The 14,655-nt window shown below is 41.3% G+C and overlaps 1 protein-coding gene across 1 annotated transcript in view; it reads left to right on the top strand.

Annotated features, from left to right (window-relative positions):
• The window catches only part of LOC307250944 (copine-8-like), a gene marked incomplete at both ends in the record, with an annotated part of 51,507 nt that extends 41,574 nt beyond the window's left edge, over positions 1-9,933 (top strand). The window contains 6 exons of the mRNA XM_080028223.1: positions 511-692; positions 4,194-4,321; positions 6,750-6,852; positions 8,226-8,283; positions 9,130-9,203; positions 9,712-9,933. Coding sequence (XP_079884349.1) covers positions 511-692; positions 4,194-4,321; positions 6,750-6,852; positions 8,226-8,283; positions 9,130-9,203; positions 9,712-9,933 — 767 coding nt within the window. The remainder of the gene's footprint in view (positions 1-510; positions 693-4,193; positions 4,322-6,749; positions 6,853-8,225; positions 8,284-9,129; positions 9,204-9,711) is intronic.
• Positions 9,934-14,655: the final 4,722 nt, after the last annotated feature.

Genomic DNA, 14,655 nt, shown 5'->3' with positions numbered 1-14,655 from the left:
AACAAGACAAACAAAGAAAGCTCACAAGCATCGTGTTGCGTTTATGGACAGGAGAGGAGTTATTAGGCTAATTAAAAAGTTTTAATCAGACACCGCTGCATCATTTCTCTATCACACATATCCTTCATTTATGACCGTGGGAGGGAATATCTTTAGAGGGTCGACAGCACACCTCATCTACCTCATCATATTATTAGTGTATTAGTGCACTAAATTGCACCGGTGGCTGCACGGTACTTAGCTACGCTGGGAAAAAAATTGTGCTTCCCTCTTGCTACCCGCTGAGGTTTTGAGGCAGCCAGCAAAGATTATTTTATTCCTCCAGTGCAGATGTGCCTTAGGGAAATGTTTGTGTTACTTAAAACTCCAGTCTGCGTTCCACCCACTCCCCCCCCCTACTCTTTATTTTAATATGACTCACACAGGCCCAGAGGGGGGAGAGCAGGGCGTAATTACAGTTTGATGCTGATGTGTGTTTTATTGTGTTGAACCATGGTGGGGTCCCATCAGGCAACCCGTCCCAGCCCACTTCGCTCCACTACATGAGCCCCTACCAGCTGAACGACTACGCCATGGCACTGCGGGCCGTGGGAGAGATCATCCAGGACTACGACAGCGATAAGATGTTCCCCGCTCTGGGCTTTGGGGCCAAGCTTCCCCCAGACGGACGGGTCTCACACGAGTTTGCCCTGGTGAGGAGACCCACTTTCTTTCTACCATCATTTACATCCGAACATCCATCCGACAATCACAATGTCTATATACACACGCAGACCTTCCAGTCATTTATATAAACACATGCTGTGTGATAGCTTCAATCATTTCTTATTGGGCGCTTGTGGTATAGTGGTTAGAGTGCACCTCCCATAGAGACTCAGCCCTCATCACAGCAGACCCGGATTCGAGTCTGACCCGTGGTCGTTCTCTGCATGGCATTCCTGTCTCTGCCCGATTGTTTATGGCACAAAACCAAAAAGAGCACTGTCCAGTGATAATGGAAGTATTGATATACTAGTAAGAATCATTATACTGGGATTCTGGGAACAAGGAAAAAGGGGTACCTGCCGGTATGTCTCATACTATATGTTGATCTTTATGAGAAGAAATATGGTTTTAAATAAGGAGGATAGTTAAATAAATGTAGACGCCCTCTAGACTTAGGAGTTAACTTTTGTTAACAGAGACTTTTATAAGTCACATTGAGAGAATTAAGATTTGTTTCTGAGGTGGAGATATCTGCATAATCTAATATTGGTAATAGAAGCTGTGAAATCATTTGTTTCCTGAGCGGTAGTGTGAAACAGTTGATTTATTCTCAGGCTGCAGTTCGTTTTCATAATAACGTCGAGTCGATATGAGGTATGAAAGAAAGCTGAGAGTGAAGCAAGATACCTAGATATTTATATTCCTCAATATTCTCATCAAGCAGTAGGATAGGAATAGGGCTCATGTGAAATGTGCTGCGAAGATTAAGACAAAATCCAATTTGACTTGTTCTCTAAATGCTGAGAATAAATATTTTATTGTCTCACTCTCTGATGATGCATCTCCGTCAAAGTGAGATCAAAGACAGCTTGAATGTTTGTCAAAGCAAGATGTAAACCTAAAGTTATACCAGCACTGTGCACAAAAGTCAACACACACAGCACGCAACCAGGCGCTTTCATACACACACAACCAATTACTGCAGCATATTGGTGGGTGGTAAACGCTAGTGCTGCAAAAAACATGAACATATCCCAGAGTCTGTGAACACTGTGGTGATAGGAGCCAAACGAGCTGTTAACAACAACCCATTCCAATGGCTGTGCAACACACCAAATATAGTTTATATGAAACATTATGATACAAAAATAAATATATATACACTGTATATGGCATATACTCTCCTATATATATATATAGTCTTCCTGAGGTGACAAACAAACTCTAACATATGGAAACCATGCATGCAGTAGACATTTAGCATTAATAGGATTGTCCCACATTTACCACTATCAGTAATTCCAACACATTTTTTTTTCACTTTTAATCTTTCATCCTCCATCCATCCTTCCATATCACTCTGTCAATGTAAAGTGCAAATCGAAAATCCCAGACGTCCCGATCAGTCCTTAGCAACCCATAATCCCCTCCCCTGGTCTACTGTCTCTTCCAGATGTTTCTCCAGAGGCGTTTGGAGCCCTTACAGCTGCTCAGTGTTTGGTAACAGCCTACCCAGAGGCGCCAAAGCCTTTAGACAAGGCACATATGCATTAATCTAACCATTAAGGATTTCACTAAGTCAGCTACTGCAGCTGTGGGAGAAAGCCACCACTGAATTCCAAACGTCATTATGCAAGCTCCATTTACAAAGCAAAGGAGTCTCATGTGTGCACTGTTCGTACCCATGGGCGACCAAGCAGAGCAAGTCAAGATGATGGATTCAAAACTCAGTTAATTAGAAAAGCCCAAAAACATATGGCTAACCTAAATAATGCACTGTTTGTCTCTTTTGTGAGCTGCTTTTGGATATGTTCAACCCAGTCAACCAGACATCAATTTTAATATTTTTTCCAAAGAAAGTAGTGGGGGGTGCAGATACAAAACACTGCAATAACTTTTTGTAGACGACAAGAATCGACTTTTGTGGCCAGTGAATGAGTCACTCTTAAGATAAATGATCGTGTTACTCCTGTTGCAAACAAACTACATCTCACCACAATGGATTGTTTTACCAAAATAAATGCCTCTGTTGGTTTCCCTCCCTCATGCAAAGTTAAGAATGTGAAACGACTGACCTCGGGATATGCTTTACTGAAATGGTGCAACAGGAGAATGAAACTGTCGACATTTCCGTTAAATGTCTAATATCTTAAATGGAAGATTGGTTTTTACATCCTTAAGGGGCTTGCAACCTTCAAATGCATCTCACACTAGGTAATATATTTTGATCAAATTGGAGTATTGCTGTTTTGGCCCCGGGGGTGACCAATTTTTTTTACTTCTCTGAGTATATGTGTAATTATGTTATCCTGCAAGTTGCATTCAATACATCCGTTTTGAAATACAATGTAGTTCATACCCTGCCCTTTTCTCATATAGCAATATAAAATCTACAACTATGTTTTCTCCTTTAGCGTGGCACTCTTCTTATTATCCCTTATAGCTGGACTGTCTAACTATATTCAACATAAGCTTAACCTTGATGCATAGTGTTGTAATGTGCGTAGGTCCCAGACAAGTAACGTAAGCACGTTTTTCTAATTGCCCTTGAATTCAGCATCTCATCACATTTTTCAAAATATAAGCCGACTGACATTAAATCAATGACGCTGTTGCCGTGTAGCTAAAACTGTAAGCGTTAACGGTTCTGTGATGTATACGGCTAAAGCAAGAATAGTGGCTGAAGATACTCCAGAACAATTTATAGAATTATAGAAATAACATCAAAGTTTTATCAGAGCCAGACTATTGTCTTTTGAGTACACAAGAACAAGAGCTTTCTCTGTTATCTTCCGTTCAGATCAGTGCTACAAAGGGAGATTATAAAAAAAGGCTGTCTGGACTCTGTGTGGAATCACTTGAAATGTGTTGCAACAGCTGTTAGGAGACAGCAGATGCAAACAAAATCCCCGAGTCAAAACAAGCTCCTGCTGGCATTCGGGGGGGAAAACAAAGGAAAAAAAAAAATTTGAAGTTAACTGTGAAAATCAACTTTTTCTCAGGCGCCGCACATCCCACATTTAAAAAAAATATATATATATATTGCTTTATTACAAATGCTAAATCATGGCCACGGTGAATTTAACATCAGAATATATAGGATACTAAAAACTTCTGAGCACACACCATTTCTTAATTTATTTTTAATTACAGTACTGGTAACCAGGAAGCTGACTCCACACATTGAAATGCACTAGTGTCAGCTTCTCATTAGTCTAGTTAATACCCAAGGTGCATTGAGAACCAGGGTCATAAAAGGAAGTGATTATGGCTCTATCTCGTCTACACTTCGCCTAACACAAATGGTGTGAAAACCGGTTTCCCTCAAGCATCCCTCGAAATCAACTGAGAATAAACCTTCTCTGACGTCAAATACCTTGCGATAGCTCTTTTAAAGCTATCCAACAGATGATTCAGCTAATTCATTCCAGTCATTTTCTACTGCACTTACACAATTTTTTTTTTCTTCGTCTTTTGCTTTTTTGCAGAACGGCAACCCACTGAACCCATACTGCAGTGGTATCGAGGGGGTGATGGAGGCCTATTACCAGAGCCTCAAATCCGTACGTCTATACGGACCTACCCACTTCTCCCCTGTTATTAACCATGTGGCCAGGTAGGTCTGCTATATAATCACTGGCTGACGACACACACGCAAATGTCATGGAGTACAAATGCCACAGTTTCTGCAGAGAAACAAATACCTGTACAGCAATCAGTGGCACACAGGGAGGAGATTGCAAATAAACGTGCTAATAGCTGACAACTAATTGTGGAGGTTTCGGACATGTGCCACAACTGATGCCAATCCCCTATGCAACGGATACAGTGGTGTGAAAAACAGTACATGACACACCTCACATCATCTCGCAAGTAAAGTGTAAATGAATCCCTATAGACACAAGCAGAATCTGCATACCGGTGCTTAAATATTTAAAAGACCCAAACCGGAAAAAACGAGGAACATATGGGCCCTCAAGTGCAGTTAATTTTTTATTGTAGCAACACATTATAAATTAAAAAAAAAAGCTTCTCTATCATTGGTTTAAAATAATTCAAATTAGAAAAAAATTACACTCGTACAAGATACTACCAGAAACTGTCAGCAGCACTTTACACAATTTACACGAATACCTACTGAGAAAAAAACTAATGTGCTGTTTTGTAGTACACTTCCAGTCTGACAGCCTCTTCTGCCAGAGCTCATCAAGACTGACTCTAACAAGCACTTTTCCCACCTTTCATCATCGGCTTTCAAATCCCATGTTCCCTCTCTCTCTCTCTCTCTCTCTCTCTCTCTCTCTCTCTCTCTCTCTCTCTCTCTCTCTCTCTCTCTCTCTCTCTCTCTCTCTCTCTCTCTCTCTCTCTCTGAGTGCCGTCCGCCCACTCAGCCTTAGAATAGCTGCATTGTTCTTCCTTTTGTGGAGCATCTGACTAAAACACAGGGAGACATGGTTTAGAAGAAAAAAAAGGTGATTCCTAGTCACATCACATTCCTAATTGTAGTTGAACTGTACATACTGTATACTCTTCTGAGTTTTTTCTCAGCCGAGCTAAGGGTGTAAGGGCAGGGTGTCATATTTTATCATATTGTATGAAATGTAAAGCCCACTGAGACAAATGTATTTGTGATTTTGGGCTATACAAATAAAACTGATTTGATTTCATTTATTGTAAATTGTACATCACTTCAGATCCCCTGCCCCCTTGTTTATTTAACAGAAAACTGCTACAAGTGTTAATTAAGAGGTTAAAACAAACCTGACTCAATACTATTCAGAGCATAAATCACACTGTCTCCAATAATAAATGAATAGTTTCTTTCTGTAATAGATGCATCAGTATGTTCTGAATGACATTAATTGTTGCTTCTGTATACTGTACAACATATCTCAAGAGACATCGCTGTTAAAAAAGAGGTTCAAAAATCTGCTTTCGATAGATATATTTTGGATGAACTGTAAATATTAAGATAAAAGTCACATTGCTTTGTACAAACAAGTAGAACTCTTCAAATGAAATACAAACTTCACATTTGACATTTTACATGCTGGGAATAATTTGGCCATGACGCTGACGCTTATATTGGACCATTTGTCCTCGATAAAATAAGACTTTCTTTAGTGATCACTGAGGAGTAAGCTAATATGGGATATTATGTAATAATGTAGCTGCAGCAGTTTAATAATGTAGAAGGCATTATAAAGCTAGTTCATTTTACACATCCTTGGACTTGAGAGAGACAAGATAAGTAAAGGAAATAAAGATGGAAAAAGTTGAAGAGGCCGACTTTGAGGTTGCGTTCCGAATCGCATACTCTTTCTTTTTTCTATTCTACATACTACATCCGACGATAAAAAGAATCTAGTTAGGATGCAGTAGGCATACTATCGGGACATACTTTACTCTCTTATTTCATCATAACATTGCGCCTTGATCTTGCCTCTTGCTTTTATATCCGTCGCATAACCGTTTGTTTTCATATGGAGGCTTCGTCGATGTTACGTCACTTCACGTGCGCACTGGATTGTGGGTCAGAATCGCCCAAATAGGATGCACTTTTCAACACTAACAATCTTGGCCGCATGAAGTAGGACATCCGGGTACTTCTAACCATCCTAAATCTGGCCATAAGAATCGGGACATCCTAAATCTTTTTTCTACATACTATATAGTAGAAAGTATGCGATTCGGAACGCAACCTACGTCTGTATCAAGTTCCAATAACACTGGGTCCTACATGTCCCATAATACAACTCAACACAGCATCTTTTGTTGCATCCTCCCCTGTATTTTCATTAGAGTATGTAACTCTCACTCACTTTCTAACAGAATATGCAAGCAAAAACAATCTCTAGAGGGTTATTTTCTCAGACTTTAGAAAGGACAATATGCAACTGTTTCATTGGCTGTGTGATGTCATTGTTGAATGAATAAAGATAATACATTTCAGGGGAAAAGAAAAGTCTGTATATCTGTTGTTCAAAGAAGTGCAGTCTGTCTGTTGTTTGACCCTTTTTTCCCTCTCTGCCTGTGTGTGCCAGGTATGCGTCAGCAGTGACGGACGGCTCGCAGTACTTCATTCTGCTCATCATCTCGGACGGCGTGATCACGGACATGGCACAGACCAAGGAGTCCATAGTCAATGTACAGTACCAGATTCAAACTGTTTATTAACTGTTAAATACTGTTTGGAACTTTACTGTTCAGACAATCTTTTGACTGTCAGCAGATACAGGCTAACGCTACGCTACCCCTTGTCCACCAGTGTTTGAGCTAAGCTAACCTGGATGAGCGACCTTTGCCCATTTCTTCATCAACATAGGCACGCACAGCTACAGGAACGGTTTCTGTCGCCTTTTCTGGAGCCGGAGCGTGAGGCAAAAAGCTAAAAATTAAAACTATTCAAAACTATTCTTCTAAACATCTTAAACAAGCAATGGGTTTGACAGATGGGTTTTATATATACGGTTAATGGACTTGTACATGTAGAGCAGCAGTCCATGTACTGTATTTCCTTATTCACTCAGGTCGTTTACTGTAGAACATGAGAGGAACCCGGGAGGTCCAGCTATGATTCAGCCACTAATGGATTCCTTAATAAGCCAACAAACAAACAAACAAACAAACAATAAGGAGGGAGGGGGAGGGAGGATATGATAAGCAGTGCAGCTGTTGTCTCTCCTCTTTTAGTTCTTCCCTCTCTCTTCTCTTCCACTAATGAGTGGAGAGAGGGAACACGCGGGTCGCCAGGTCAGCCTCAAGCACTGAATATGCGTTCAGCTCGAATAACTGCTGCTTTCTAATCAGAGGTAATGTGTGTAATGGTTTTTTGATACATTTGGAGCCTCAGTTAGTTGCCTGTGCTCGCAGCGCTGTATCACACTGCACTCTCTCCTTCTCTCCTTCTCTCCTTCTCTCCCCGATGTGATGTGATGTTATTGTAAAGTAAGATTTGAGAGTAATTATGAACTGGGCCCACGGAGGAACCATGCCGCTCGTACGTACCTCAAGCAAATTGGGCGTCCGTCTAATAACCACAGGAAGTTATGAAAGACCGAAAAACTCCATTCATCACTGGAACTGTACTTTGCCTGATTTCCCACTCGGATAAGATTTAATAAACAATATTGCGAAGCCGTTTGGCTGCGGCTCAGGGCGGGGTGAAACATGTAAATGGGAGTCATTTTTAAGCTGTCAAGCTCTGGGAGGTGTGGGCAAAGTTGTAGATGCATGAAATTAGAAAAACTCCAGGACTGGCCGGACGAGAAGGCTTATGATTTGGCCTGCCGAGGGCAAGATGGAATTGAACAAACTGCATCTAACTCTTAACAATGGCATTGAATACTGCCATTGAGCTTCCTTTCCGTGGGCTGTTAGCTTACAGTTAGTAATTCTGCGGGGGGGTATTTCATTGACAGCCTGCGGCGTTAAAGATAGCAAATAGTGAAAAGAACGAGCACTTGCTTCTTCCCCTGCCTTTGACGTGCCTATTCTGTCTCCTTCCCCCCTTTCTACAGGCCGCCTCTCTGCCCATGTCAATTATAATAGTTGGGGTTGGACCAGCGGAATTTAATGGTAAGCAGGGTGAAGATCAAGTGTGTGCGTGTGTGTGTGTCTGCTTGCCTCTGTGTATGTGTGTGCGTGTGTTTATTTGCATGCAGTAATCCTGTGCGTTCATTCTTCTTCCTATCTTGCCTCCCACATGGTTCAGCCCTTCCTATTTGAGATCCTCTTTTCTTCCCTCCTGAATTCCCACACTCACACACGCATGCTCGCACGCACACACACACACACACACACACACACACACACACACACACACACTCCCCCCTCCACTGAATCTAAGCTTATGTGGATGTGAAAATTCTCGTTTGTCAGACCAGCGGCAGTGTATGTTCTTTTGTTTTTTTTCGAAAGGAGCGATGGCCACTTTTCTCACCTCATTCCCGTGTTTGTCATGTGTACAATTCAAATAGCATTCCCGTGTATAAAAACAAAGCTCACTCACGATGAACAATTAACCCCGCAAAAGTCAAAGGGGGTTTTTAGCGATTATCATGCCTATGAAGTCAGCCAGTGTGTGCACGCTGGCATGAGGTCCCTGTGGAGAACAATGCACATCGCTGGCTGTACTGCTCACACATAACCCCTTTGCATGCTTTCCACTATGTGCACAACTTATAGCACAGTGTGGTTTTCACGCTCAGCGACGCAAATTCTGTGAACTCATGCCACGTTTGGCATCGCAAACTCTCCAAGGACAATGTAACCCAGTAGCAAAAGCTTAATGGCTTCCGCAGATTAAAACAACAGTCACATGCCATGTTCGCTCGGCGTACTGTAGCTTTGATGTGGCCGTTCTGTTTAGTTTTTCCGTTTTGTTCTTCTGACAAGGTGTGACTGATGTGCTCTCCTTTGCAGAAATGATCGAGCTGGACGGAGACGAAGAGAGGATTTCATCCCAAGGACGATTTGCTGAGCGGGACATTGTGCAGGTATAGGGACGCGGCTGCCAGACTGTTTGGCTCAGCACAATATCTCAAGAGAAATGTCGGATTTATGAATAATGGGAGAAAGGTCCCGGAGCTTGACCCCGCTGCTCTGCTCTTGTTCTCAGTCTGCCATTTTTTCCCCTTTCTCACTGTCACGCTCCTTTAAACTAGGTCCACCTTTCTCTCTGCGGATTTCTGTCTCTTACCTGATATCATATCTAACCACCTCCACACCTCCTCTCCTTCATTCAATTAATTCTCACCCGCCTCCTCTATTCTATGTCCTCCTTCATTCACAATTTTCATTTTTTTTATATTTTGTATGCAATTTGATTCAATAGTTTGGCCCAAAAATGGTGTGTTATGGGGACCTTTGGTAGTTTGTCCAGGGGGGGGGGGGGGGGCAACAGAAGTAACGCACGATAGCTTTAAACAGAAAGATCCACAAAATATATATTTATTAGATTGAAATAAAATAAATTGAAACTCCACCCTCCTCTCTTGTCCACAGTTCGTCCCTTTCAGAGACTACATCGACCGTCGGGGGAGCCACATCCTCAGCATGGCGCGGCTGGCCAAGGAAGTGCTGGCCGAGATCCCGGACCAGTTCCTGTCCTACATGAGAACCAGAGGGATCAAACCGGGCCCGTTACCACCTCCCTACAAAACGTGCCCCCTACCCACCCTACCCACCCTCCCCCCACTCCTCACCAGACGGGTAAGCCGAATCTAGAAGGCACCTCGAGCTCCAGCGCCAGCCAGCCGACTCTACTGGTCTACTGCTCTACTCTCTCTCTCTCTCTCTGCTTCTTCTACTTCCTACCATTCACCGGAAGCTTTTGAGCACACGGGGGCAAGCCTCGCCCGCTCTCTCATGTTGCACATTCGGGCGGGAACGTTTGGCCACTAGCCAGCAAGCGCGTTGACCCCAAAGTGGTGTGGGACACTTCCACTTATTAGGAGAAGGGACTTTTCCCCTAAGTGGACTAAGACAAGGGGTTTTTTTTAATGGTCGTGGTGGTGGATCAAGAAGAGTAACCATGACGCAGCTGTCGGAAAGGGTCCAAACTGGGGGAGAGACCCCCCCCCTTTTTCTGAAACACTCTTCATCTCTTTCTATTTCCACTTCCTCTATCTTTCACAAAATCGTGTCTCTCGATATATAATTGTTTACAAAAATTGAGGACTGTGGACGAGTGGAGAATTTTTATTTTCAGGAGGAAAATTTATACCGATCAATGTGAAAAAAAGAAAAAAACTTTCAGATTCCTATTTTTTCGGCCGCAGAAAACTGAAGGTTGTGACTTTGTACAAAAGCTAAAAAAAGAAACCAGTTAAAGGCCCCCCTGCCGGTGCCACATTCTTCATCACAGAGTGTGTTTGTACGTTTTTTTTTATGTATTAGATGGAGCATGTGCTAGTTTAAGAGAAGCATGCACTGTTGTCTTGCACTCAGGGCTTTGTCCCTCCCCTCCACAAACCCCCCCCCCCCCCCGTCTCACCACTTCACCACCACTACTGCCATGTTCCATTAAGAGCAAACCCGTCGCCTACAGAAACCTTCCCACGCTCCTCTACCTTCTGCTCCATCCACCTGCCTTGACTCAGAAGGAAGCTGTGCTCCCTGGGTGAGTCTGGACAAATGAAATGCAGCAGGGACTTGAACCAGCCTTATACTCTTTTTGTCAGATAAAAACATTCACAGGCACCACAGTGTCCAACCACCGCCGTGGGCTCTGGGAAAATATGTGGATCTCTCCAAGCCCAGAAGTCAAAAACACACATCTTAAGTCACTACCGAACCCGACTGTGTGTTACGTTGTTTTCATTTTATGCGATAACAGATGTTCGAGCATTTTTTTATTTTTTTCATTCTATGTCTCTCTACCTCTCACTTTGTTTAGTATTGCCAAAAATGTGATGTTTAAATAACAAATGATTGGCGGCGTGTCTGTGATTTTCAGTTCACAGTTTTTACAATTTGCTCACACACGAGTTAATCGTAAGATATTTGCCAAACTGTAGGTTGGAGAAATCAGAGCACTTTGGTAGCTATCCGTTCAGGTGACTCGCATGTTTGTGTTGGCGACACACTGTGAATTCTGTATGTTCACAGTAAAAAAAACGAGTTAACTAACAGACCAAAATGCAAAGCTTGTTTTTCTATCGGCAGCCCACCCATATGGAACGGAGCACAGGTTTTTAGTCCAATGTTGTCCGGCGGCGTTGTAACTGAAAACAGAAGCCAGTAATCATCGGTATCCCCCGGAGGTTTAGAAGTGTGTAGCTAATCAATCTTCTTAAGGGAACAGTCACCAGAAAGAAAAAAAAACAATCAAACACTGGCCTCCTGAAGGCTTGGAAGGTGGCTCTGAGGACAGTTTTCAGCTCAGCTTCACAACAGTTACAATGGATTTCAGTGGCCTCTATACGCTGGTCCTTAGAACTCAACGCACTACAAATTAGGATCATATTATCTAATCTAATTGTAAGACACGTTAGGAAAAAACAACCAAGTAGCATCATCACTTTTTTTTAGTGTCCTCTAGAAATTGTTTCCGTTGTAGTCTGTTGCTACTTGCAGCTTTTCTGTATTTTGGTCTTGTTGTCAAATTGATGAAGATGTTTACTGAAGTTGCACTGTGTTAAGCTCTCAGGGCCAACAGTGACACCAATATTTATCTGGAAGGATAAACAAACCGAGCCCGTCAGAGTTCTGTATATGGGATTTAAAAATGGGGATGTCATTTTTCTACGGCAAAATTATACAACGGAAAAATGACACAGCTGTGCAGGCTGTTGTAAATGGACTTTGCAGCGTATTGCTTTGATTAATATGTGATGAAAATTAGACGCCCCGACAACCTTCTTCTCAATTTTTCTCTTACTATGAGCAATGTGTGGGGAGTAGCATTTGAATCAAAATGAGAGTCAAATCTGATTAAACCACACCCGCACACACAGTCCTGATAAAAGCAGATTTGCTGAGTTTGGGTTTTTAAATTGAATAATGAAGCGATAACAAATTGGCAATGCAGCCAGTAGTTAATAGTAACCCAGTTTCGTAGCGGGAAAAAACGTATTACATTTTATTAGAAGCATAATCCTCTTCTTCTCTGCCATCTAAGCACTAAAATATCACTAAAATATGGCAAAAATGTTGCTTCTGTTTGTTGTTAGCATGGTTAGCAGATAATATCTCTGGACTGCACCTATGTCTTTAATTTAATTATTTGTATCCTAAAACTGGGTCACATTTGGAATCCATTTTACCTGTTGTGCATTCAAGTTGAACATACGTAGATGCCATCCTCTACATAAGAGCAAGTTACATCTTTCCATATCCTATCGGAGGTTAGCATTTCATTTTCAAAACCTACTTGCACTGTCACTTTTAGCCAAATTTCGGGGTGAAACTCAAATGCCAACTTGCGATGTTTACCCAATAATGTGTATATATATCAACTTTACAGTGTAACTTTAAGCAAAGCACAAACTCTGTACCGTACACATCGTATCCAGATGACCCTTTTAACTCTTGTAAATGTGTGAAGAACATCGTTTATACATTTGACTCTGTGCACCACAAACTGTAGATCCTATCAGTACTTCTTTGCGCCCTATTCAGTCAAGGAATCAATTTAAGAGACAGTTTACAACATTTTTCTAAACTTACGCCTCAAAATCATCACATACTTCTTGGCTGGTGATGCTTCATTAAAACATCTACTTAGAAACTGCTTGTAAAAGGTTTTCTTAGCCATTTATACACTGTACAAAGTTCTGCCTTTTTCATGTAATGGTCAATAATATACTGTATGTGTGATGCTGCTTCTTTACTGCTGATATAAGTATTACATTTTTATATTGAGGCCTGTAATCATATTTAAATCATGACTAACAGGCCTTATTCATGTTTATACATAAGTTATTCATATTTAAATCATGAACGACAGGCCTGTATTTTTTTATAAGCGCACGGTTAGATAGCAATGTATGTTTAATGCGTGCCGGTTGTTTAAAAGTGATCAAGTTCACTCCGTAGCAACGTTTTTCTGCCAAATTCAAACTAATTGTGAAGTGTAGCGTCTCGTTGTTGGCCGAGACTCATTCCAGAGGAGCTGGTTATTCAGTTTGACTGAATAGGGTCCCTCCGTGTGGGGACAGGTGGTCTGATAGATTTTTTTATTCTTCCGTGGACTCCATTTTGAATTGCACAATGTAGCACTGGTCTCAAGTCTAGCATTGGACTGAGGCAACAACAAACCAGATCAGACCGGATCAAGCAGGCTTTTTATATATATATAAATATATGTACATATTGTGTATATACCGTATGTGGGTGTTCTGGGGACTTGACTTTCAGTAAACTGCCAGGACTCCTGAAACACTAGGCAGAGCCTTTCATTTATTTATCACGACAAGATGTCAACTTAATCTCACACCCACACGCATCGTATACACTTTACATCCAGTTCATGTATTCGTGTATGAAACATGCATGGCATTTGCATAACAAGGCGCAGGTTAAGTGAAGTTTAAGGTTTTTTTTTTGCTTGTCTGCTCAGAGAAACAGTGGTTTCAAAGACTTCATATTTATATCAGCATGAGACTATTCAAAAGCTTTCTCATCCTTTTCTGTCCCGGGAATGAATTAAAAACCTTACATTATAGAAAATGTTTACAAAAACACAAAAAAAATCTGAGTACAGTTCACCAGAGACATCCTTTTTGTACAAAATGCAGCGGTTCATCATGAGAAAAATACTGCAAATACTCAAAAATACCCAAAAATATCCAAAATTTGATGTTGAAAAATTGACCCAACAAACAAATATCACCAAAAACATAGTGACGCAACTGATAGCTACTGTTGCTACGCCTGTCAAGCTTCTTCTTTCTACATGATAATTAGCAATTCTTTCAGCTGTGATGAAAAAGTGAAAATTGTAGCTAGCAGATATTATTATAGCCAGATAAATAAGATAACGTTAGCTTAATGTTGTCTCACAAAGGCTGACTACAATATTTCTTAGGTACCATTATTATTCAATGATAAAATAGTCAAAGTTAAAGCCAAAACATTTTTTTTTCAGCCAAAATGCAAACTCTGTGTTTGACAGGCGAGTCACTATCTCAGCTACTATTGGTGGAAAATGCTGGAGAGTAAAATTCCCAAAACTAATCAAAGCTTGTAACCACATTCCCTAAAGTAGTTAGATCATTTTAAACTCGTTGGTCATATACATAATGCAGTAACCTTATTAACTGGGCTTGCTTCAGATAAACAAACCATTTTCACCTTTTCTTTCGCTTAAAGGTGCAGTGTGTAATATGACATCATCAAGAAAGTTCTAGAAAGTTTTAGAAAGTTCTAGAATGCAAGGCTCCCTGGGTAACCCCACCCCTTTCGAATAATAACAGAAGCTACAGTGGCCTTCAAGGACAAGAACGA

The sequence above is a fragment of the Ammodytes marinus genome (assembly GCF_949987685.1).
Source record: "Ammodytes marinus genome assembly, chromosome: 5".
Taxonomy (NCBI): domain Eukaryota; kingdom Metazoa; phylum Chordata; class Actinopteri; order Uranoscopiformes; family Ammodytidae; genus Ammodytes; species Ammodytes marinus.
The sequence above is the reverse complement of the archived record's forward strand: the minus strand, read 5'-3'. Positions and strand labels throughout refer to the sequence as shown.